This window comes from Mustela putorius, unplaced genomic scaffold, assembly GCF_011764305.1.
Source record: "Mustela putorius furo isolate JIRA1106 unplaced genomic scaffold, ASM1176430v1.1 tig00000174_pilon_pilon_pilon, whole genome shotgun sequence".
Taxonomy (NCBI): Eukaryota; Metazoa; Chordata; class Mammalia; order Carnivora; family Mustelidae; genus Mustela; species Mustela putorius.
The window spans coordinates 26,515,039-26,541,024 of NW_025421304.1; the positions used below are offsets into that span (position 1 = coordinate 26,515,039).

The 25,986-nt window shown below is 42.1% G+C and overlaps 1 protein-coding gene across 3 annotated transcripts in view; it reads left to right on the top strand.

Moving 5' to 3' along the window:
* CTCF (CCCTC-binding factor) overlaps positions 1-25,986 on the top strand; it is a 54,811-nt gene that overhangs the window by 15,911 nt on the left and 12,914 nt on the right. For all 3 annotated transcript variants that reach the window (XM_045076178.1, XM_045076177.1, XM_045076179.1), the window contains 4 exons: positions 16,599-17,388; positions 17,743-17,913; positions 23,532-23,665; positions 25,269-25,389. In XM_045076178.1, coding sequence (XP_044932113.1) covers positions 16,608-17,388; positions 17,743-17,913; positions 23,532-23,665; positions 25,269-25,389 — 1,207 coding nt within the window. In that variant the 5' untranslated portion in view covers positions 16,599-16,607. The remainder of the gene's footprint in view (positions 1-16,598; positions 17,389-17,742; positions 17,914-23,531; positions 23,666-25,268; positions 25,390-25,986) is intronic.

The following is a 25,986-nucleotide window of genomic DNA, read 5'->3' on the forward strand; positions in this document are numbered from 1 at the left end:
CTTTGTAGATTTTTCTCTAAATAACAAAATAGTTATTTGTTTTGAAGAATGAACCAAAAGTTCTCTTAGTAGAAAGCCATGGGTTTTTGAGTAGCTTGGATTTATGTAGACCTGTATTTAGGGTGGAGAACTATTGTATTCTAGGTCACTTATTTTGGAGCCATGATCAGGAGAGGTTCTATATCAGTCACTTTTGGGGACCTTTTGGAGTAAAGTCTCTTCCACCCTAGATCTACTGATCAAGAATCTGTGGGATCTATGTATTTTAAAGCTCACCAGGTGATTCTGGTATCATCCAGGTTTGGGAACCACTGCTTAGGTAGAATCTGCTCCCAAATCCATAGATGTCCCTCTTGCATGTTCTATAAATTCTATATTGTGTGTGTGTAATCTGTTCCTTTTTATGACATATTTATTTATTCAAAATAATAGACTTGCCATAGGGGTGTCTGGGTGGCTCAGTGTGTTAAACCTCTGCCTTCAGCTCAGGTCATGATCCCAGGGTCCTGGGATCGAGCCCGCATCAGGCTCTGCTCAGCAGGGAGCCTGCTTCCCTTTCTCTCTCTCTGCCTGCCTCTCTGCCTACTTGTGATCTCTGTCTGTCAAATAAATAAATAGAATCTTAAAAAAAAATAGACTTGCCATAGATCCTCAGCCTTCCTCATATTCTCAGCAGTGAAAGACTGTAGGACTACTCCAAAGACAGTGTAACTCTGAGGTGCTTTCAGGGCTTAGAGCAAAGCAGAGATATGGTAGTTCCTGACATTGTCACCCTTGGGAGCACAAAAAGAAGTGAGGCATTAAGTTGCTGTATGCCTGTAAAAGTGTCAAAAGCAGAGAGGGTAGCATGTGGTTGGGAACCAGCTTTCACTTGGTACTATGGCACTAGTGTGTTGACTTCCAGATAAACTTTGTCTTCGGTTTCATTTGTAAATGTTCAACAAGCGAAATAAACAGGATACTTTTACTGAGGAATCAAAACATAGCTTCTGAAGCCAGGTCACCCTAATAAACATGAGATGGTTTAGTATGGTTCCATTCAGTTATGTTGAATTTATTTGCAGAGAATTTGTGTGATTCCATACATATTTAAATTTTTCCCCCACCTACTGTCTCCTCTTTTAGCATGTTCCTCTCTACTGTAGTTTGCCTATCAAGGTCCATCTCATCCTTTAAGATCCAGCCTTAGCGTTTTCTTTCCTTGAAGCCCTCTTTTACTCACTTAAGCCATCCTTTGTGCCAGGGTAGTGGGAAGTATGTTAATCCCTGTTACAGCGCTCATCACACTCCAATGGGCCCTTAAACAATGTGGAGTTAGGGAATCCAGTGCCCCCGACACTCCATCTCCAACTTGAAAATACGGGTATTACTTTTAACTCCCAAAAAACTTAACTACTAATAGCTGTTGACCAGAAGCCTCACTAACGATCTAAACAGTTGATTAACATGTTTTATATGTTACATGTATTATATACTGTGTTCTTACAATCATGGGAACTTGGGATCACTATTTCTTGGGAAGGGTGTATAGATAGTCTTCTGATATGCTTCAGGAAATAAGTTGGGGTTTTTTAGCAATCAGTTGTCCATTGTAAAGGACAGCAGTATATTAAAAAGTTGTGGTAGTTTTATTTGTAGACTACTAGGAAATCATCCTTTTCTACTATCTTATTCTTCATACCCATCTATTATTCTTAGAATATGTGTATTTTTTAATAACTGAGCTCCACAAAGGACTAAATTCTGTATTGATAAGTATAAAAGGTTATTTTGGTTGATTTCCTTTGGGAAATATCTGACATACTGGCTGTACAGCCATAATCTGGGTGATAAATTACTAAACCTTATTGTCAACATCAGCATAGTCACCTTTTTTTTTTTTTCTTAAGATTTTATTTATTTGGGGTGCCTGTGTGGCTCATTGGGTTAAAGCTTCTGCCTTCAGCTCAGGTCATGATCTCAGAGTCCTGGGATCAAGCCCCACATTGGGCTCTCTGCACAAGCAGGGAGCCTGCTTCCTCCTCTCTCTCTCTGCCTGCCTCTCTGCCTACTTGTGATCTCTGTCCGTCAAATAAATAAATAAAAATCTTTAAAAAAAAAGATTTTATTTATTTATTTGACAGACAGAGATCACAAGTAGGCAGAGAGGCAGACAGAGAGAGAGGAAAGGAAGCAAGCTCCCTGCTGAGCAGAGAGCCTGATGCGGGGCTTGATCCCAGGACCCTGGGATTACGACCTGAGCCCAAGGCAGAGGCTTTAACCCACTGAGCCAACCAGGCGCCCCTATTTTTTTTTCAGATTTTTTTATTTAGGGGCACCTGGGTGGCTCAGTTGGTTAAGCGACTGCCTTCAGCTCAGGTCATGATCCCAGAGTCCCGGGATCGAGTCCCACATCGGGCTCCAGCTCCACGGGGAGTCTGCTTCACCCTCTGACCTTCTACCCTCTCATGCTCTCTCTCTCTCAAATAAATAAACAAAATCTTTTAAAAAAAAAAAAGGTTTTTTTATTTGACAGACAGATCACAAGTAGGCAGAGAGGCAGGCAGAGAGAGAGAGAGGAGGAGGCAGGCTCCCTGCTGAGCAGAGAGCCGGATGTGAGGCTCGATCCCAGGACTCTGGGATCATGACCGGAGCCGAAGGCAGAGGCTTCTTAACCACTGAGCCACCCAGGCGCCCCAAGGCGCCCCTATTTTTAAAATATTTTTCATCTAGAACATATTTATTGAGCAGTGCATGGTACAAGTGATTTTATTATTAGTTTTTAAACATTTATTTTAAGGGGCACTTGGGTGGCTCAGTGGTTAAAGCTGCCTTCGGCTCAGGTCATGATCCCCGGGTCCTGGGATCACGCCCTGCATCGGGCTCTCTGCTCAGCAGAGAGCCGGCTTCCTCCTCTATCTCTGCTTGTCTCTCTGCCTACTGTGATCTCAGTCTGTCAAATAAATAAAATCTTTTTTTTTTTTTAAGTTTATTTTTAAAAAAATTATTTTAAGTAATGCAAGCTCTGCATGCATTATGGGGCTTGAACTCATGACCCTGAGATCAACAGTCGCATGCTCTACTGACTGAGCTAGCCAGCCTTTATTTTTATGTGGTGGGATTTTTTTAATGTAACCTATAATTATGTTGTTAGGACATATTTATTTTTCTTTATTTAAGAAATGACACACACACCCACACTCAGCACAGAAAAGAAATGACACAAACAACAATAAAGGAAATAAATTCATATAGTTAAACTTCCACTTAGCATACAATATTTTGATTTTCCATAAATTCCTTCCTGCTCTTGTCATGGGCAGAAAACATCTATATGTGTTTCGTGTGACAGTAAAATCAATATTGAGTGTCTGCTGTTTACATAACACTGTTCTGTGTTTATTGATATAGAGGATACAGAAGTAAAAGGCATAGTTCCTCCCCTCAACAAGCTAATAGACTATGTGGGGAAAAGACATAATCATAGAACAGTATAACACAATGAAAACCAGACAAACATGAAGTCAGTTTGCACTTAAGAAGATGTGGTTTAGGGGGGCGCCTGGGTGGCTCAGTGGGTTAAGCCTCTGCCTTCGGCTCAGGTCATGATCCTGGGGTCCTGGGATTGAGCCCCGCATTGGGCTCTCTGCTCAGCGGGGAGCCTGCTTCCCTTTCTCTCTCTCTCTGCCTGCCTCTCTGCCTACTTGTGATCTCTCTATCAAATAAATAAACAAAAATCTTTAAAAAAAAAGAAAAGAAGAAGAAGATGTGGTTTAGGGATGCCTGGGTGGCTCAGTTGATTAAGCATCTGCTTTGGCTCATGTCATGATCCCAGGGTCCTGGGATCAAGTCCCACATCAGGCTCCTTGCTCAGCGGGGAGCTTGCTTCCCCCTCTGCCTTCCATTCTCCTGCTTGTGCACTGTCTCTCTCTCTCTCTCTGACAGGTAAATAAATAAAATCTTTAATAAACATTTTGGGGGGGAAGATGTGATTAGGGGATCACTTGAGCTGGGAGGGGAACAAGACAATAGGCACTTGTTTAGAAGATGCCCAGAAGATGAAGTTGGGTGGGTGGAAACGATGGGAATGAACTGTACAGAGTTCTGAGAGTGAAGCTAAAGAGTTTGGAGTTGAAGGGTGCCTGGCTGGCTCAGTCCAGACAGCATGTGACTCTTGATGTCAGGATCATGAGTTTGAGCCCGCATTGGGCATGGAGATTACTTTAGAAAAAAAGGAAAAAGAAAGAGTGTGGAGTTGATTAAATAAGCCTCAACCACCATGCGTTTTTGCACATCATTTCAGAAAGAAGGTTTTATCAGGCAGCAATATGCTGGACAGATGAGTAAAGAGGGAACAATCTGGGATGCTGTTGTTCCTTTTTGGCTCTTTCCTAGAATTGGTTAGTTACCAGGTTCTGTCCTCTGGATGCTACCTTCATCATATAGAAATTCAGTAGTTTATCAGAGAAGACAGTTTAGTGGGGAACATTTATGTAAGGTTTGTGATTAGAATTCTAGGACACTGGGGCACCTCGGTGGCTCGGGTCACAATCCCAGGATCCTGGGACCAAGCCCCTCATTGGGCTCCCTGCTTGGTGGGGAGTCTGCTTCTCCTCCTCCCTTTCCCCTCCTCCCTCCCCTTCCCCCACTTATGTGCCCACATACTCTCTTTCTCTCTCAAATAAAATCTTTTAAAAAAAAAAAAAAGGATTCTAGAAAACAGAAAGGTTATATATTTGTTTGGTTAACATGTATTCCTTACCCTCTGGGGTGGAGGATCCAGAGGAGCACAGTGTAATGATACAGAGGAGCATTGGAGCCAGGCTTTGTGTGTGCATTGTTCTGTTGAGTGTTTATGACAGCCTGTGAAATGGATACCATTATTGTCCCTGTTTTGTACAAAAGGAAACAGAAGCACAGAGGGTAGCATATCTCACTCCGTGTCACACTGCTAGATTGGTAGAGGAACCAGAATTGGGGTGCAAGTTTTTGGCTGGGGGACCTAAGCTTTCAATGACTATCCATTCTGCTTCTCCTGTCCCTTTGCTCCTTTTTCCAATATGGAATGAGCATTTACCTCATATTAGGCATTATATTTTTTTTTTTTTTTAAGATTTTATTTATTTATTTGTCAGAGAGAGAGAGAGGGAGAGAGAGCGAGCGAGCACAGGCAGACAGAGTGGCAGGCAGAGGCAGAGGGAGAAGCAGGCTCCCCGCCAAGCAAGGAGCCGGATGTGGGACTCGATCCCAGGACGCTGGGATCATGACCTGAGCCGAAGGCAGCCGCTTAACCAACTGAGCCACTCAGGCGTCCCTAGGCATTATATTGAAATGTGATTTTTGGGGGGCGCCTGGGTGACTCAGTGGATTAAGCCTCTGCCTTCGGCTCAGGTCATGATCTTGGGGTCCTGGGATTGAACCCCTCATCAGGCTCTCTGCTCAGCGGGGCGCCTGCTTCCCTCTCTCTCCGTCTGTCTCACTGCCTACTTGTGATCTCTGTCTCTCTGTCAAATAAATAAATAAAATCTTTAAAAAAATAAAAAAAGAAATGTGATTTGTCAGTGTCTACATAATATTATACTTTGTGGATGTATCATTTTCCAGGTTTTAACTATTTACCTGTGGTTGTACTTCTAAGTTGTTTATAATTAGTCAGGCTTAGTTAAAAGAGTTTGTGACTCTTGATCTCTCGGGGTCATGAATTTGAGCCCCGCATTGGGTATAGAGATTAAATAAATAAATAAACTTAAAATAATATCTTTATAATCTTAATGTTCATCTCTCATTATTTCTGGGCATGAAGTGAAGCGGAGTTACTGGGCCACCAATTTGAATATTTTGAAAATTCTTGATTCATATCACCAGTTACCTTGCTGATTTCATGGCACCATGACCAACATTAGGGACTCTCCTTTAAAACAGCCATAGCGGGCCCCTGGGTGGCTCAGTGGGTTAAAGCCTCTGCTTCCAGCTCGGGTCATGATTCCAGAGTCCTGGGATCAAGCCCCACATCAGGCTCTCTGCTCAGCAGGAAGCCTGCTTCCCCCTCTCTCTGCCTGCCTCTCTGCCTACTTGTGATCTCTCTGTGTCAAATAAATAATAAAATCTTTTAAATAAATAAATAAAACAGCCTTAGCAGTTTAATAGACATAACATGCTGTCATGTTACATTAATTGGCTTTTTTGTTTGATTTAGTCTTAAAGAAGTTCTTTTTCCTTCCTTTCTTTTTTTTTTTTTTTTTTTTTTTTGTCATTTATTTGTGTCCTTTGCTCAGCTTTTTTTTTTATCCCTTTTGGTGTTCATCTTTTTCTCATAAATTTTACAGTCGTTTGATAAGGATGTTAATCCTTTGTCACATATGCTACAAATACTTATTTTCTTTGTTGACTGTTTTCTTTTTAATTTTGTTCAATGTTTTTGTCATAAGAATTTTTTGGGGTGGGGGAGGAACACTGGATGGCTCAGTCAGTTAAGCATCTGCCTTCAGCTGAGGTCATAATCCCAGGGTCCTGGGATTGAGTCCTGTGTTGGTCTCCCTGCTCAACCAGGAGCCTGCTTCTTCTCCCTCTGTCTTCTGTGTTCCCTGCTTGTGTGTGTTCTCTCTTTCTGACAAATAAATAAAAATCTTTAAAAAAAAAAAAAAGAATTTTTGCGGGGAAGCCTGGGTAGATCATTCATTGGGCATCTGCCTTCAGCTCAGATCATAATCCCGGGTTCCTAGGGATCGAGCACCACATCAGGCTCTCTGCTCAGCAGGAAGCCTGCTTCTCACTCTCCTATTCCCCCTGCTTGTGTTTCCTCTTTTGCTGTGTGTCTCTCTCTGTCAAATAAATAAAATCTTTATGGTCAAAATTTCAGTAATTTACTCTGGTTTCTCCCTGTTATTTCTGTGTCTTAGCACAAAGCCTTCCTCATTCTGAGATCAGAAGGCTCTTCACCTATATCTTTTTTCAAGGTGGGTTCTTTTTGTTGTTGTGTTGTTTTTAATGTGTGTGTGTGTGTGTGTCAGTATTTTCCAAGTAGCTTAATAGTTTTTTGGCACTTTTTATGGAGTAATCCTCTGCTACCAACTAATTTTTAAAAGGACAGCTTTTTATGTTCTAGGGGTTGTTTCTGGATTGTCTCTTCTGTTCAGATAGGCTATTTGTGATAGTGCCAGTTACACTACATTAATTATTGTGGCTTTATAACATGTTAATATTTGGAAATAGAAGGTTGCTTTCATTTTTTGGAAATTTTATTGCTCTTATCATCATCTTGTTTATTTTTCAGACATTTTGAGAATTACCTTACGTAAAGGAGAAAGAATGAGGAGTTTTCTGTCTCCAGCCTTTTTTTTTTTTTTTTTTTTTTTTTTTTGAGAGAGAGAGAACACGTGCGCCCGCACAAGCCAGGGAGGAGGAGAGACAGAGAGAAGCAGACACCCTGCTAAGCAGGGAGCGCGACATGGGACTTGATCCCAAGGTCCTGGAATCATGACCTGTGGGAAAGGCAGTGCCTAACCAACTGAGCCACTCACGTGCCCCATGTTTGGCCTTTCTGATCATGGATAAACATAGTAGCGTCCCTGTTTAGTGAGGTCTTTTATGGTCTTGGGAGAGTTTTTGTAGTCTTGAAATAGGTCTTCACATTTTTTTTTTTTAAGATTATTTATTTATTTATTTGATAGACAGATTACAAATAGGCAGAGAGGCAGGCAGGGAGAGAAGAGGAAGCAGGCTGCCTGCTGAGCAGAGAGCCCAATGCGGGGCTCGATCCCAGAACACTGAGATCATGACCTGAGCTGAAGGCATAGGCTTTGAGCCACCCAGGTGCCCCGGTCTTCACATTTTTAGTTGAGGTTATTTTTATTTTGATAGGTTTCTTTTTTTTAATGGGAATTTTTTTTTTTTTTTAAGATTTTACTTATTTATTTGACAGCGAGATAGAGAACACAAACAAGCAGAGTAGCAGGGAGAGGGGGAGGCAGGCTTTCTGCTGAGCAGGGAGCTTGATGTGGGGCTCGATCCTAGGATTCTGGGATCATGACCTGAGCCACCCAGGTGCCCCTTGCTTCTCAGTTTCAGTTCAGGGTCGTGAGATTGAGTTTTGCATCAGGCTTTGCACTGGGCATAGAGCCTGCTTGGGATTCTGTCTCTGCCCAGGTCCACCTTCTTCCTCTCTGTCTCAAAAAAAAAGAAAGAAAATCAGAACCCTAGAAAATACAAATTAGAATAGAAGGCTATTATTATATAGCTTGAGAGGGGGAAAAAAAAGTGATCAGGGTGTGGCCAACTAAAAAAAATGGTAACTCAGATCCTGCTACTCAGGTCTTAACAATGAAAGAAAATTCCTTAGTTAAAGAAAACCTTTTTCAAGCATGTAACTCAAAAATTTCTCCCACATATCCTTTAGTGTAAGCCAAGGGCATAAGGCCAAAACAAAACTTGGTGAAAGCAGCTCTGTAGGGGATAAGACCATGTGACACAAATATACCCAGCTTTTTTTCCTGATGGTCTGGCATAATTCTGGGATAAAGCCTAGACTAGAATGCTGAATTCCACAGAGAGGTCAAGTCAGATCAGGACAGAGAAAGTCTCCTTTGGATTTACTAGTTAAGGGCCATTGTACCCCTTAGAGCAATTCAGTAGAGAATTTGGGGAACAGAAACCAGACTGAAGGCATAGAAAAGAAATAAAGGAATGGAAACAGCTAGTGTGAGATTAACCATGGAAGGAATACAGAAATGGCAGATGCTAAATTATTGAATGGATTAAAGAAGATTTAAGATGTGAAAGATTTGAGCAACACAAAGCTGGCAGAGAAAAGACTGAGATGGGGCTTCTGGGTGGTTCAGTGGGTTGAGCCTCTGCCTTCGGCTTAGGTCATGATCTCAGGGTTCTGGGATCGGGCCACATCAGGCTATCTGCTCGGCAGGGAGCCTGCTTCCCCCTTTCTCACTCTGCCTTCCTCGTGATTCTCTGTCAAATAAATAAATATTTAAAAAAGAAAGGAAAAGAGAAAACTGAGACAAGAGGGAGAGGTCTGATCCAGTAGGTTCCCAAGGTTGCAGGCCAGGCCAGTTGGAAAGAGCATGGCCAAACCATAAGGGCCCCTGTTATAGGCCAGGCTTTTGCATCCTCCCACTCGACCAGTAGTCAGCAAGGGCAGATAAGTGTTCAGGTGCCAGTTTTCCTCTCTGCTGGCCCCAACATTTGCAAGTGCCAAGATCGCACTGTCACAATCTGAGGGAACCTTCTTTGGCCCTATTGTAGAAGTCGATCGAATGATTTTTCAAGATTTTGTTCATTTGGGAGGGAGTGAGAGCTTGAGCAGGGGTCAGGGAGAGGGAGGAACAGAGGGAGAGGAAGAACCAGACTCCTAAAACAAATGTTTGTAAGCTTCCCTTTGTCACCAGGATGACAGAAATATGCAAAAGATCTGTTGTGGGTTTTTTTTTTTTAAGATTTTATTTATTTATTTGACAGAGAGAGCACAAGCAGGCAGAGGCAGAGAAAGAAGCAGGCTCCCCGCTGAGAAAGTAGCCCAGTGTGGGACTCGATCCCAGGACCCCGGCATCATGACCTGAGCCGAAGGCAGATGCTTAACCAACTGAGCCACCCAGGTGTCCTGAAAAGAGCTGTTCTTCAGGAGACCAACCCACTTTCTAAGCACTTCGGTCAGTCATGGATTAGGGACTATAGTCCAGTCTCCTTATTCCTTTTCCAGTGCCATTGAATTGAATGTGATAGCCAGACATCCATATGGAGAGATCTCCTATAGAGAGTGAAATTAAGGAAATACAGATATGGATTTGAAAGATCTCTGGAAATAGCTGAACTAAAAAGGCTGGCACCTGGAGTGGCAATAGAGAAAGGAATAGAGCCTTGATGTGTTGGAAGGGGCAGGTGGAGCAGCTCTTAGAGGCAAAGAAGAGACCTAGGAAGGACAGAGGGAGTAAAGAGGCTAATGAAGTAGGAATACAAGTTTCATGCTGTCAATTGCCAGAGAAACTGAGATGGAGGGTGAGGGGAAGGCCTTTGGGTTAGCTGTTATGGTTCCCGGTATATGGTGCTTATGGACCAAAGAGAGGGACCACTGAGGCTAAAGAGTGAGTGGAGTCCTTTTCAGTATGGATATGTTCTAAAGGCAGGCAAAGCCTTATACAAGGGTGTGCAAACTAAGTATATGATGTCATCTCATCTATATAAAAATACATATCCATAAGGGGGAAAAGAAAACAAAAGGGCTAGGTGATTATCTCTAGGTATAGGAATTGTGTATAACTTTTTTTTTTTTTTTAAAGATTTTATTTATTTATTTGACAGACAGAGATCACAAGTAGGCAGAGAGGCAGGCAGAGTGAGAGAGAGGAGAAAGCAGGCTCCCCGCTGAGCAGAGAGCCCGACGTGGGGCTCGATCCCAGAACCCTGGGATCATGACCTGAGCCGAAGGCAGAGGCTTTAACCCACTGAGCCACCCAGGCGCCCCTGTGTATAACTTTTTTTTAAAGATTTTCTTTATCTGACAGAGATCACACATAGGCGGGGGGGTGAGGAGGGTTGGTAAGGTGAAGCAGGCTCCCTGCTAAGCAGCAAGCCTGACATAGGGCTCAGTCCCAGGACCCTGAGATGATCATGACCTGAGCCAAAGGCAGAGGCTTAACCCACTGAGCCACCCAGGTACCCCAATAACTTTTTTTAAGATTATTTTATTTTATTTTTATTTATTTACTTGACAGAGATCACAAGTAGGCAGAGAAACAGAAAGAGAGAGGAGGAAGCAGGCTCCCCACTGAGCAGAGAGCCTGGTGGGGGGCTCAATCCCAGGATCCTGGGATCATGACCTGAGCTGAAGGCAGAGGCTTTAACCCACTGAGCCACCCAGGCGCCCCTAAAGATTTTATTTTTAAAATAATCTGTACACCCAATATGGTGTTTGAACCCACAATCCCGAAATCAAGACCCCCCCCCCGACAGAACCAGCCAGGTGCCCCATGAATAACTTTAAAATATATTTTATGTGCTTCACTTTTCTGATTTCTCTAAAAAGTGAAGTACATAAAATATATATATTATATTTATATTTTAGATTATACTTCTATAATTAAAAAATACTGTGTTCTGAAGGAATGTGGAAACCCCTTTTTAGTAGTGTTGGTCCACAAAAATGTTTGAAAAATGTAGAAAACATGGCTGACTAAAGGGGAGAGGAGGGGGAGTGTAAGAGTATTTTTTTTAATTCAGTTTAACATATAGTATATTACTTTTTTCAGAGATAATTTAGTGATTCATCACTTGCATATAACACCCAGAGCTCATTACATCAAGTGCCCTCTTCAGTGCCCATCACCCAATTACCCCATCCCCTCCAGCTACCCTCAGTTTGTTTCCTGTAGTTAAGAGTCTCTTTGTTAGTGTATTCTGTGCATGTTGTGTGGCTAAGTGAAACTGAGTGGAAACAGCTGATTTTGTAGAGGAAGAGAAGAAATGGATCATAACTGGAAGGGGTGGGAGGGCTGGCAGAGCACAGTCCTCAGGGAGTGGGAGGAGAGACCTGGTCCAGGCTATTAGGTTAGTTATTGATTCAGAGAAGGGACTCCATTCTCTTGGGGAAAGTTAGGTAAACAGATCCACTGCTTGAGGGGATGCTTTGAGTTTTCTAAGCAGTGTATGGGAGAGGCCTGTGCCTTGCTACTTTGTATCTGACTTTTCTCTGTAAAAACTGAACCTGCTGCTTATCAAGACCCTGAGTAGAGGCTGATGTTCAGGAACCCTGTGCCGTGTGTTTTTTCAGTGAGAGAATACTCTGTCTGCTCAGCTCCCTGGCAACACAGTTGGTTTGTTTGTACTCCTTGTACCATTTCTTTTCTACCTGGTTTATAATTCCAGTGATTTCTTTTAGGTTAGACTTGATTATTATAGCAAGTTATTATAGCAGGTTATTTATAAGTTATTTATATTTACAAGTTCAAGCCAGAGGGGAGATGGGTTTTTTTACAACCCGACAGAGCTCAGAGATTAAATGTTTTTCCTTCACCAGTTTTATAATAGAAGATATCTAAATAGCGTGGGATTATGTAGTGATTGTCTGGCAGGGTCAGTATTAGCATTTCTGGCTTATGAATTTTTTGTTCTCTGCTTGGTATTTTTCCCAAGAATGTCACCAAGATAGATGGGCTTTTTCTCTGCTCCCTAATTCTAGCATTTGGAATTACCCATTCTTGTTGGAGTACTAATTTGGGGACCTTCCTGGCCTGAAAATTCTCTTTTTAAAAAATCTGTGAAGAGCAGTGGTATAAAGTAGTACTTCTCAAACTTTAATGTAGGAAATCACTTGGAGATCTGTTAAATTGCAAGTTCTGATTCTGTGGGTCAAGAGGAGAGCCTGAAGGGGCACCTACCTGGCTCAGTTGGAAGAGTGTATGACTCTTGATCTCAGAGTTGTAAGTTTGAGCTCCAGAGTTGTAAGTTTGGTGTAGCGATTACTTAAATAAATAAAAAACTTAAAAAAAATTGTTTAAGGGGTGCCTGGGTGGCTCAGTGGGTTAAAGCCTCTGTCTTCGGCTCAGGTCATGGTCCCAGGGTCCTGGGATCAAGCCCCACATCGAGCTCTCTGCTCGGCGGGGAGCCTGCTTTCTCCTCTCTCTCTGCCTGCCTCTCTGCCTACTTGTGATCTCTGTCTGTCAAATAAGTAAATAAAATCTTAAAAAAAAAAAAAAAAAGAATTAAGAAAAAAGAATAGAGGGGTGCCTGGGTGGCTCAGTAGGTTGAGCCTCTGACTTCGGCTCAGGTCGTGATCTCAGGGTCCTGGAATCGAGCCCCGCTTTGGGCTCTCTGCTCGGCAGGGAGCCTGCTTCCCCATTCCTCTCTGCCTGCCTCTCTGCCTACTTGTAATCTCTGTCAAATATGTAAATAAAATCTTAAAAAAAAAAAAAAAAAGAATAGAGCCTGAAGTTTTGTGGGGTCTTTTGTTTTGTTTTTTTGGGTTTTTTTTCGATTTTATTTATTTATTTGACAGAGATCACAAGTAGGCAGAGAGACAGGCAGAGAGAGGGGGGGAAGCAGGTTCCCCGCCAAGCAGACAGCCCAACTCGGGGCTCGATCCCAGGACACTGGGATCATGACCTGAGCTGAAGGCAGAGGCTTTAACCCACTGAGCCACCCAGGTGCCCACTTTTTGTGCTTCTGATAAGCTCCATGGTTATGCCATTGCTGCTGGTCCTTGGACCATGCTTTGAGTAACAAAGATATATAGCAGTGCTGTCCAACACAGTAATAGCACCAACCCCATGGGACTGTTGAGAATTTACAGTGTGACTAGTTCACATTGGTTATGTTGAGTTCTCCATACCTACCTGCTTTACCTTAAACCATAGTACCTGTTCTGTCCCTTAAGTTAGGTAGTAACTCCTTAGAGGTGCCTGGCTGGCTAATTCAGAAGAGTATGTGACTCTTGATCTCAGGGTTGTGAGTTCGAGTCCCACGTTGGGTATAGAGATTACTTAATTAAATAAATTTCTAAAAATATGTAAATATGGGGTGCCTGGGTGGCTTAGCCATTAAGCAGCTGCCTTTGACTCAGGTCATGTTCCCAGTATCCTGGGATCGAGTCTCACGTCGATCTTAGTGGGAAGCCTGCTTCTCCCTCTCCCATTCCTCCTGCTTATGATCCCTCTCTGTCAAATAAAGTCTTTTAAAAATATATTATAAAAAAAATACGGGGGCGCCTGGGTGGCTCAGTGGGTTAAGCCTCTGCCTTCGGCTCAGGTCATGATCTCAGGGTCTTGGGATCGAGTCCCGCATCGGGCTCTCTGCTCAGCAGGGAACCTGCTCCCCTCTCTCTCTCTCTCTCTCTCTGCCTGCCTCTCTTTCTACTGTGATCTCTCTCTGTCAAATAAATAAATAAAATCTTAAAAATATATATATAAATAAGTAAAACAGATAGCAACTCCTTGAATGCAGGACCAGGCCTCACCTGTCCCTCTGTGGTCTTTTTACTGCCTTATAGGTGGTTCTAACTGCCTGTGTGGGTACAGTGTTAAGGTGTCCCAACAGAGAATAGAGAAATGTGTCTCTAATGGAAGTAAAGTACCAAAATCTTCACTTAAGACTAGGGCAAGAATACAAAACACTTTAATTTTGAATTAACCTTGTATATACTTCAATTATTTTGTGAATTAGATGATTGTTCAGGTCCATTTTACTCTTAAGTGTCTGGGTACTTTGGTACTCACAAGATTTAAGAGCCAGAAACTATGAATTGGCTCATTTTTCTTTTCCTGGTTTTTTTTTTTTTTTTTTATCTTCAGTTAGCAGTATCTACCAACCTAGTCATAGTGCTGTTAAGCAAAAATATCTTGTTGTACATGGTCCCTATCCTCAAGGAATTCATGGTCTCACAGAGGAGAGATACATGAATGTCAAATTGATGGTATGACACAGGAGGTAGTGTTGTGTGGTAGCCACAGTCAGGATCATTGGAGTCTGGATCCAAGAAAACGGTGAGAAAACACTATGATAGGATATTTTCTAAGGTAGAATTTAGCTAAAAATAGCAAAGCCCTCTGCCAGTGTTTTTATTAATAGATACAGGAAATGTAAAGGATTTGAACTAGTTCTGTTAATAATTCTTTAATATCATCAAATACCCAGAACTGGGGGGGAAAAAATCCAGAGATGAATCTAATTGTCTCATGTCCTATTTTTTTAAATAATTTGTTGGTTTGCATCAGGATCCAGAAAGGTCCATATGTTGTGGTTGATTGCTGTATTTCTTTTTTTTTTTTTTTTAACATTTTATTTATTAGAGGGTACGCACACAGCAGGGGGATTAGCAGTCAGAGGGAGAGGGACAAGCAGGCTCCCCACTGAGCAAGGATCCTGATACGGGGCTCAATTCCTGGACCCATGACTGAAACTGAAGGAAGACGCTTAACTGACTGAGCCACCCAGGCGTCTGCTGTATTTCTTTAAAGATTTATTTATTTATTTATTTATTTATTTATTTATTTGATAGAGAGAAATCACAAGTAGATGGAGAGGCAGACAGAGAGAGAGGGGGGAAGCAGGCTCGCTGCTGAGCAGAGAGCCCGATGCAGGACTCGACCCCAGGACCCTGAGATCATGACTTGAGCCAAAGGCAGCGGCTTAACCCACTGAGCCACCCAGGTGCCCCAAAGATTTATTTATTTGAGAGAAAGTGCACACACACTTGTGAGCAAAGGGAGGGTCAGAGGGAGAGTCTCAAGCAGACTCCCTGCTGGGTGCAGAGCCCTATGCCTAGCTTGATTCCAGGGTCCTGAGATCATGACCTGAGCTGAAACCAAGAGTTGAACTGACTGGGTTGCCTGGGTGGCTCAGTCGTTAAGCAGCTGCCTTAGGCTCAGGTTGTGATCCCAGGGTCCTGGGATGGAGCTCCACATCGGGCTCCTTGCTTCATGGGAAGCCTGTTCTCCCTCTCCCACTCCCCATACTTGTATTCCCTCTCTTGCTGTGTCTCTCTCTTGTTAAATAAATAAATAAAATCTTAAAAAAAAAAAGAGAGAGAGTTGAACTGACTGAGCCTCCCAGGTGCCCCAATATTGTATTATTATTATTTTAAGATTTTATTTATTTATTTGCAGAGTGAGGGCACAAGCAGGGGAAGCAATAGAAGGAGAGGGAGAAGCAGGGAGCCCAGCGCAGGGCCGATCCCAGTACCCCAGGATCATGACAGAAGCCCAAGGCAGCCACCCAACCATCCAAGCCACCAAGGAGCCCCCGAGTACAGTAATTCTTAGATCTCTTTTTGTCTGTCAGCGTTTCTCAACCTCAGTACTATTGACATTTATGGACCAATAATAATTCTTTGTTATGGAGGACTGAACCTGTGCGTAGCAGAGTACTTAATGACATCTCTGGCCTCTACGCACTAGATGCTAGTGGCCCACCCACCCTAGTAGTGACAACCAAAAATGTCACAGGCCTTGCCAAATGCCCCCTGGAGGCATTCATCCAGGTTGAGAACCATTGATGTGTACATTCTCCCTCTATCCTTCTCATTTTTGTCTTGGTGATTTATTTGCAGAAGAAACTGGGTAATCAATCCTGCAGAGTTTCCTTCAGTCACAATTACACTGATTTCATCCCGGTAATATAATTTAACATACTCTCTCACCAGGGCGTCTGGGTGGCTCAGTTGGTTAAGTGTCTGACTTTGACTGAAGTCACGATCTCCGGGTTCCTGGGATCAAGCCCCTCATCAGGCTCCTTGCTTAGCAGGGAGTCTGCTTCTTCCCCTGCCCCTCCCCCCTGCTTGTAAGCACACACATTCTCTCAAATAAATAATCTTTAAAAAAGAAACAAATTCTGCCACCAATTTCCTGTTAATTGGTGGTTGGATTTAGAGACTTGATTATTTTCAGATTTTTTGTTTTGTTTAATAAGACTGCTTCATAATGGTAGTTTGTTTTTCCATCAGGAGGTTCATAATACCTGTTGTCTTTTTTGAATATTAACAACCATTGATTTCCTAATTCATTTTTCAAGGGTCCTTTTGTTTTAAAATGTATATATTTTCACTTAGACAAGCTTTATTTTAAATAATCTGTGGAATGAATGAAAGAATAAATAACAATCTGTGTTCTCCCTTAATAAAGGAAGGGGAAATGGAAGGTGAGGCGGTTGAAGCCATTGTTGAAGAGTCTGAAACTTTCATTAAAGGAAAGGAAAGAAAGACTTACCAGAGACGCCGGGAAGGGGGCCAGGAAGAGGACACTTGCCACCTGCCCCAGAACCAGACTGATGGGGGTGAGGTGGTCCAGGATGTCAATAGCAGTGTACAGATGGTGATGATGGAACAGCTGGATCCCACCCTTCTTCAGATGAAGACTGAAGTAATGGAGGGTACAGTCGCTCCGGAAGCAGAGGCTGCTGTGGACGATACCCAGATCATAACCTTGCAGGTTGTAAATATGGAGGAACAGCCCATAAACATAGGAGAGCTTCAGCTTGTCCAAGTACCCGTTCCTGTGACTGTACCTGTTGCCACCACTTCAGTAGAAGAACTTCAGGGGGCTTATGAGAATGAAGTGTCTAAAGAGGGCCTTGCAGAAAGCGAACCTATGATATGTCACACCTTACCTTTGCCTGAAGGGTTTCAAGTGGTGAAAGTAGGGGCCAATGGAGAGGTGGAGACACTAGAGCAAGGAGAACTTCCACCTCAAGAAGATCCTAGTTGGCAAAAAGACCCAGATTATCAGCCACCAGCCAAAAAAACAAAGAAAACCAAAAAGAGCAAACTGCGTTACACAGAGGAGGGCAAAGATGTGGATGTGTCTGTCTACGATTTTGAGGAAGAGCAGCAGGAGGGTCTGCTATCGGAGGTTAATGCAGAGAAAGTGGTTGGTAACATGAAGCCTCCAAAACCAACAAAAATTAAAAAGAAAGGTAAAATGAGTTTATCCATTGTATTCTCATAGTCATTTTGGGATAAAGCAAATAAGGGTGTATGTAAATTATTTTTTAGTAAATGGAATTTTCTTTCCTCTTTTTTTTTTTTTTAATAAAGATCATGAGCTGGGTACCAGTCCTTTTAGCCAGAATAACAGTTTTTCCACATTCAGTACATTTTAAGTCCTGAAGACAAATCTATTAGTGGCATGAAATAGTAACAATACAATATGACTTAAGTTGGATTTAGTTTAAAAAGACTAATGAAATTTATTTGTAGAAATTTAACATTAGGAGTAAACTTAACACTTTGAAACCTTGCAAGAAGTAAGTGTTTTGTTTTTCATATAGGTGTAAAGAAGACATTCCAGTGTGAGCTTTGCAGTTATACATGTCCACGGCGTTCAAATTTGGATCGTCACATGAAAAGTCACACTGATGAGAGACCACACAAGTGCCATCTCTGTGGCAGGGCATTCAGAACAGTCACCCTCCTGAGGAATCACCTTAACACACACACAGGTGCTGGATATGAATGTTGGGGGCTACAGCATAGCAAAGGCTAAAACTTGGGTTTTGAGTATCATCCAGGCTGGTTCAGGTGGGAAGTTAAGAATGATTTTTGTTCTTTCTTATGCTGTAATCCTGATTTATTATAAGCAGATGAATTTATAGACAAATGTAAAGAAAATTTAGTGGAAAATAATCCAAACTGTTAAAGGGTGGTGATCCAGAAAAAAATTATCTATGGCATTAACTAATTAAACTAATCTATGGCATTAACCTGTAATATTTCCTAAAGGACATCACCATTATGTTGTTAAGGTTTTAACGTCAGTGACAAAACATGACCCCCAAAATTCCCAGGCAACAGTTGCCAGGCATTATAAGGATGAACATTAGAAATAGCAACACAACTCTGCTATTGTAAAAACCATGGTTTCTGGTTGTTTCACTTCAACAAAGGTAAGTAATTCATAACCTCAGAAAGGAAAGTTGAAGGTGTTACTCTAGCAGTTCAGACACCTACTTATTTGTGCTCCATACATACTTTAATATTCTTTTTTTTTTTAAGGTTTTATTTATTTATTTGACAGAGCACACAAGCAGGGGAAGCGTGGCAGGCAGAGAGAGGGGAAAGGGAGAAGTGGTCTCCCAGCTGTGCAGGGAGCCCGATGTGGGGCTCGATCCCAGGACCTTGGAATCATGACTTGAGCCGAAGGCAGATGCTTAATGGACTGAGCCACCCAGGTGTCCCTGTGCTTTAATTTTCTATATTAGCATCATGTTGGCTATGGTCAGATCCCAGGAGTCACTAAAGTGGAGGGACTGCTGGAGCTCTCTTTAGGTTCTCTTCTGGATTCTTTGCTCTTTGAGTATTGGCATTTGCCACTAGTGTTAATAGAAACTTATCTCACACAGTCTTGATGCAGAGTAGCTCTCCTCTCTCCACATTCTCCACTTAACACAGCTCTTGTTTTTGATTTGATGGGCTGGTAGTCTACTGAGCATGACCAAGTTAAGTTTGGCCTGTAAGCAATGGGTGCATTAGTATATTCTTTGCTAATACGATCTGGTCCCTTTTCATTATTTCTCTGCTTTCTAGTCAAGACACTTGATAAAATACTTCATTTGGTAATTGGAAGACACTATGAAAGGGCATGTAACTAGGTAAAAGCGTTTGGCCACATAATAGTACTTCCTAAAATGGGAGTGCTTGATGCGGCCACAGTGTGTCATGGTCTAGTCCTCAGGTTTGAAAATAAGAACGTGGTCCGTTTAGTCGCTCAGAGCTCTTTCGGCAGAACTTATTCATACTAATCGAACTCTAAAGGGTCAGATGCAATCAGAAAATCAATTTCTGGACCCCTTGGTGGCTCAGTTGGTTAAGCGACTGCCTTTGGCTCAGGTCATGATCCTGGAGTCCCAGGATTGAGTCCCACATCAGGCTCCCTGCTTGGCAGGGAGTCTTCTCCCTCTAACCCTCGCCCTTCTCATGCTCTCTTTCCCTCTCTCATGCTCATGCGCTCTCTCACTCGCTCGCTCTCTCTTTTCTTTCTTTTTTTTTTTTTTAAAGAAAATCAGTTTCTTATGAGGAATACACCTTTTCATTTTCTGAATGCAGTTGTATTGCATGTTAGGGGACATCCTTGACTATATCAGTAAGATGTCATGATTGAAGGGTGACTTGGTAAGCCTGGACCCTGAGCAGAGGGACACAAGCAATCATGTGGTGCAACCCAATGAAAATCTCTGTTGTACAGCAGTTTCTGCTGCTTTCCCAATTGCCATGCTTATATCTACCAGTAGCAGGCTTCTTTCTGTCCCCTAGATAGTACTAGGTAAGTAAACATTAGAAATTCTTGTTGGTTTTCAGTACAGTTTATCCTAACAGAAATGGACCCTGCTTTCCTTCTCGTTAATTGTTGTTTTATTTAACTCTCTGTACTGCCAAACTCTTTTTTAAAGACAAGAACTCTGTCTTTCACTCCTACATCCCCAGTGATAATAAAAAAGCAAACTGAGCAAATGAACATTCCTTGAAATTTCTTAGTTACTATCATACTTTAGTCATACTTCCCACTTGAGGGGTCTCTCAATCTCAGAATGCTTTCCACAGATGGCTGGTCCCATTCATTACATTGTGACTTTCTAATTCTGTTCTCAGAGGTAGCCTTCCTTTGATTTTGGTGTTCGGAGTTACTTTGTTGTCATCCCTTACCTGCAGTGCACAATTAAAGCTGGTCCATGGTTTTTGAGTAATTGTGTATGAAAACAGCACTGTGTTCTGCTGTCAGCTTATCTCCTTATTGTCGTCATTACCTGCGCCTATTTCCAATGATCTGTTTAGAATGTAAAGTGACTAGGGACTCCTGGGTGGCTCAGTTGGTTACGCAGCTTCTTTCGGCTAAGGTCATGATCTCAGTGTCCTGGGATCGAGTCCCACATCGGGCTCCTTGCTCGGCAGGGAGCCTGCTTCTCCCTCTGCCTCTGCCTGCCATTCTGTCTGCCTGTGCTCGCTCTCTCCCCCCTCTCTCTCTGATAAATAAATAAAATCTTTAAAAAAAAAAAAAAAAGAATGTAAAGTGACTAGAGAAGATCCACTAATGTAATCAGTCACTTATACTGTGGGGCTGCTGTGTGAGGAAGACCTACTAAAAACAGTAAGATTCCTTCAGTAAAAGGGGAAAGGAAAAAAAGTATATTATTTGTTTGTAAAAATGTTTAAATATTCCATGAATTGACATTCAGATCACAGAATATTAGAAATGGAGGTTTGAAAGAGATCTGTTAAGGGGTACCTGGCTGGCTCAGTCAGTAGAGCATGCAGCTCTTGATCTCAGGGTTATAAGTTGAAGCCCCACATTAGGTGTAGAGATTATTTTTTTGAAAACGGTAATCTTGGGGCACCTGGGTGGCTCAGTGGGTTAAGCCTTTGTCTTCGGCTTAGGTAGTGATCTCGGGGTCCTGGGATCAAGCCCCCAGTCGGGCTCTCTTCTCAGCCAGGAGCCTGCTTCCCCCATTCTCTCTGCCTGCCACTCTGCCTACTTGTGATCTCTCTCTCTCTGTGTCAAATAAATAGAATCTTAAAAAATAATAATAAAAACGGTAATCTTGGGTGCCTGGGTGGCTCAGTGGATTAAAGCCTCTGCCTTCAGCTCAGGTCATGATCCCAGGGTGCTGGGATCAAGCCTTGCATCTGGCTCCCCTGCTTCCTCCTCCCTCCCTCTCTCTCTCTCTGCATGCCTCTCTGCCTACTTGTGATCTCAGTCTGTCAAATAAATAAACAAAATCTTTAAAAATAAAATAAAAACGGTAATTTTGGGGGGCACCCGGGTTGCTCAGTTGATTAAGTGTCCAACTCTTGATTTCAGCCGAGGTCATGATCTCAGAGATGTGGGATCAGGCCTGAAGAGTTGAGCTCTGCGCTCAGTGGGGGAGTCTGCCTGCTCTTTCCCTGCTTGTACTCCTCCCCCTCCCATAAATAAATAAAATCTTTTTTGAAAAAAGGGTGATCACATAAAAGGCAGTACTACTTTGTAAAGCCTGTGATAAATTTCCGGAATTATCAAAATAAATTTATATAGAAAACAAGTTATTACATTTGGGTTTTGGTTTTTTGGTGGGTTTTTTTGGTTTTTCTTTGGAAAAAATAGTATCAGAATTTGGACAGCCTAATGTCCCTATATGTACGGTCATAATACAGTAGGATTTGATGTGCAAAAGCATCTTGGGTCAAATAACTTTTTTAAAATATTTTTAACATTTAGTTCTTTTTCTTTTCTTTTTCTTTTTCTTTTTTTTTTTTTAAGATTTATGTATTTTTTTGACAGATCACAGGTAAGCAGAGAGGGAGGGAAGCAGGCTCCTCACCAAGCAGGGAGCTTAGTGTGGGGCTCAGTCCCAGGACACTGAGATCATGACCTGAGCGAAAGGCAGATGCTTAACTATCTGAGCCACCCAGGCACCCCAACATTTAGTTCTTTGTCTGAAATTTATTTTCACCTATGCTGAACTATGTTTATTTCCCAGTCTGCTATATCTTCTATTACATTCCTACTGCAATATATTACTGAATCTCTTTAAGTCAAATAACTCTTAATTCTGTGATCTCTACTTGACAAAACATTGAGGTTTAAGATACTGGTTTTTTTAGTATTTATTTATTTATTTATTTGAGGGAGAGTGTGCACATCAGCAGGGGTCTGGGTAGGGGCAGAAGTAGAAAATCTTGGGGCACCAGGGTGGCTCAGTGTGTTAAAGCCTCTGCCTTCAGCTCAGGTCATGATCCCAGGGTACTGGGATTAAGTACCGCATCAAGCCCTCTGCTCAGCAGGGAGCCTGCTTCCTCCTCTCTCTCTGCCTGCTTCTCTGCCTACTTGTGATCTCTGTCTGTCAAATAAATAAATAAATATTTTTAAAAGAAGAAGAAGAAGTAGAAAATCTCAAGCAGACTCCCTAGTAAGCATGGAACCCTATGTAGGGCTCCATCTCACGACCCTGAGATCATGACTAGAGCCAATATCAAGAGTCAGATGCTCGGGGTGTCTGGGTGGCTCAGTGGGTTAAAGCCTCTGCCTTCAGCTCAGGTCATGATCCCAGGGTACTGGGATCAAGCACTGCATCGAGCCCTCTGCTCAGCAGGGAGCCTGCTTCCTCCTCTCTCTCTGCCTGCCTTTCTGCCTACTTGTGATCTCTGTCAAATAAATAAAATCTTAATTTAAAAAAAAATGTGTATTTTAAAAAAAAGAGATGCTCAACCTGCCTAGCCACCCAGGTGTCCCAAGGTGCTCTATATTTTTTTAATCAAGAGTTTAAATCAGGTACGTGGGTGGCTCAGTTTGTTAAGCATGTGCCTTGGGCTCAGGTTATGATCCCAGGGTCCTAGGATTGAGCCCTGACTGCCCCCCCCCTCCGCCCGCTGTCCAGTACCCTGCTCAGCAGGGGAGTCGGCTTCCCTCTCTCCCTCTGTCCCTTTCCCTGCTTGTGCACACGTTCACACGTTTTCTCTCTCTCTCTCTCTCACTCTCTTTCTCAAACAAATAAAACCTTGTTAAAAAACAAAAAGAGAGGGTGCCTGGGTGGCTCAGTGGGTTAAGCCGCTGCCTTCCGCTCAGGTCATGATCTCAGGGTCCTGGGATCAAGTCCCGCATCTCTGCTCAGCAGGGAGCCTGCTTCCCTCTCTCTGTCTTCCTCTCTGTCTGCTTGTGATCTTTCTCTGTCAAATAAATAAATAAAATCTTAAAAAAAAAAAAAATTTGAAACAGACTTTTGGTCCAGAGTGATCAGAATTCATAAACTAGGGATAAAAATGATTTTGGTTTTTGGCCAGCAAATGAACTCACAAGTATAGGTAATATGCTCCATGAAGGACAGGTTTTTCAATATCACTACAGTGGTCTCTGGCCAACTGAGTGGAGTTTAATAGTAATTCTTGCCACGAGTATTTAAAAAAAGCAGTGGGCGGGGGGGCAGATTTTTTTATTCAATTGACTTGTTGCTTTGGAGTTACTCTCAGGCTAGTGCAAGTTTATTGAGATGACCAGGGTTCAGCCTCATGCTGCAGTTCCATCAGACATTGAACTGTCATTAACGGTGCCCTTGATCTTTTCTTCCTATTATAATCCCCTTTTCTCTAGGTACTCGTCCTCACAAGTGCCCAGACTGTGACATGGCCTTTGTGACTAGTGGAGAATTGGTGCGGCATCGTCGTTATAAACACACCCATGAGAAGCCATTTAAGTGTTCCATGTGCGATTACGCCAGTGTAGAAGTGAGTGTTGAGCAACTTGTTGGTTCTTCTCTTAAGACCATGATTCCAGTATTAGGATAAAAACTACCCATACTGACTTAAGATGACATAGAAAATCTTATGAAATTATTAACTTTCCCACTCCCCTTCCCTGCCACCCAAAATACTAAAACTGTAATGAATGTGAAAGATGTACCCATTTTAAAAAACACTTGTACCACATGTTATCATAGGTAAGGTGTATGAAACATTAAAGAAACAAATAACTGTACCCAGCGCATTTAAAAATGGAAAATTTGTGGGCACCTGTTTGGCTCAGTCTGTTAGGTGTCCAGCCCTTGATCTCAGCTCAGGTTCTCAATCTCATAGTTGTAAGTTGAGGCCTGGCATTGGAGCCTACTTTGGTGGGGGGGGGGGGAGGAAAAGAAAATGTTACCTCCTTTACTAAATGAGGCTATATCGTTATCAAAACTGGGTAAGAATGCTACCAAAAAGGAAAGGGTATCTTATTCTCACAGAAAACTAAAACTAAATCAAATTATTCACCAAATTTAATAATATATTTAAAAAATAAATGATTACTAAATAGAAGATATCTAAAATACAAGGAGAGTTGAACATCAGAACATTATTGGTGTGTGCTACATTGAGAGGTTAAAGAGAAACCATGTGATCTTTCCTACAGATTACTGAAAAACTATAAAATTTAGTGTTCGTTACTGTTTAAAGTCCTAGCAATTTAAGAGTAGAAGAAAATGTCTTTACTCTAAACCAGAAACCCGCAGTCAATCCTTTCCAGTTAACTTAAGCATTGGGAGTATGCCCATTAAAATTTGGAACAAGACCGGGTGCCTGGCTGGCTCATTCATAAGAGCATCCAACTCTTGACCTCAGGGTTGTGAGCCCCACATTAGGTATAAGATTACTTAAAAATAAGTAAATAATCAAAATTTGCAACAAGACATTTGTTCTTACCTTTATTGCTTCAACATTGTCATTGTATTGGAAATCCCAGCTAAATAAGAAATGAATTATACATGGTAAAACAAAACTAACGTATTGCAGATATACTTGCTTATCCCAAAAAATCCAAGAGTATCAGCTGAAAAAAAAAATTTAGAGCAGTAAGAGTTCATTTGGGTGGCCAGATACAAGACAAATACACAGAAGCCAGTAACTTACCTTTATGATACATAGCAGGAAACTGGCTCACATTCTAATAGCAATAAAATTATTTAGGGATAAAATATATCTGATGCCTGTGTATCTGGAAGGAAAGTGATCTGTAGATAAGCATGGATTATTTCAGCTCTTACAGAGAATTTCAGATCTATACAAAAGCAGAAAATGTATATAGAAATAGACAAAATAGAATAATACACCCCCATGAATCTCTCACTCAGCTTGAATAGTTATTAATAACCAATCTTGAGTCATCTATGCCCTATCCATTTATTTACCCTCTTTGGATTATAAGGATTTGAGAAATAAAAGTTACAAATAAGGAGGAAGGAATATTATATTTTAGACCTTTTCTGTATTCTGAACTTCAGTGCCCAGAAGCAAAGCTTTTGTGCCTAACCCATAGCATTCACATTACAGTCGATGTGCTTTCATGTTTCAGGTCAGCAAATTGAAACGTCACATTCGCTCTCATACTGGGGAGCGTCCGTTCCAGTGCAGCTTGTGCAGTTATGCCAGCAGGGACACATACAAGCTGAAAAGGCACATGAGAACTCATTCAGGTAGGACATCTTCTCTCCTTGTATTAATGAGCTGCTTTTCTTTGGATCCCATGGGACCCTGTAAACCACCTCACACCCCTGTTGCTCATCAGAATGGGAGCTGGCATAAAAATAATGGAATTGACAAATGCTTCTCTGGCATATCTTCTGAATTCATTGTTCTGAATATACACTGGAGAATGGGAAGTTTCACTCTTATAAGAAGTCTGGGTCGATTACCTAACCCAGCTCATTCAGTTTTCCCCATACTGTCTTTTCCAAAAAAAGAAAAATTTGTAGGGATGCCTGGCTGGCTCAGTTGGTTGAGTGTGCACCTCTTGATCTCAGGGTCATGAATCCAAGCCCCATGTGGGATGTAAAGATAACTGAAAAAGAACAACTTGCAGGTCCTTCTGTTGTACCATCTCCTGTCCCCCGAAGACAGGAGTTTCTCTCTCTGTCTCTCTGTCTGTCTGTCTGTCTGTCTCTCTCTCTCATGTGAGTGACTTTGGTGGAGCTGGTGAAGCAGAGCTAGCAGGAGCAGTTTAGGACTTGATTGTCATCTCTTAAGAACCGCTATGAGCCCAGCCTGAGGCTTGGGCTAGCTGGGTAACACCT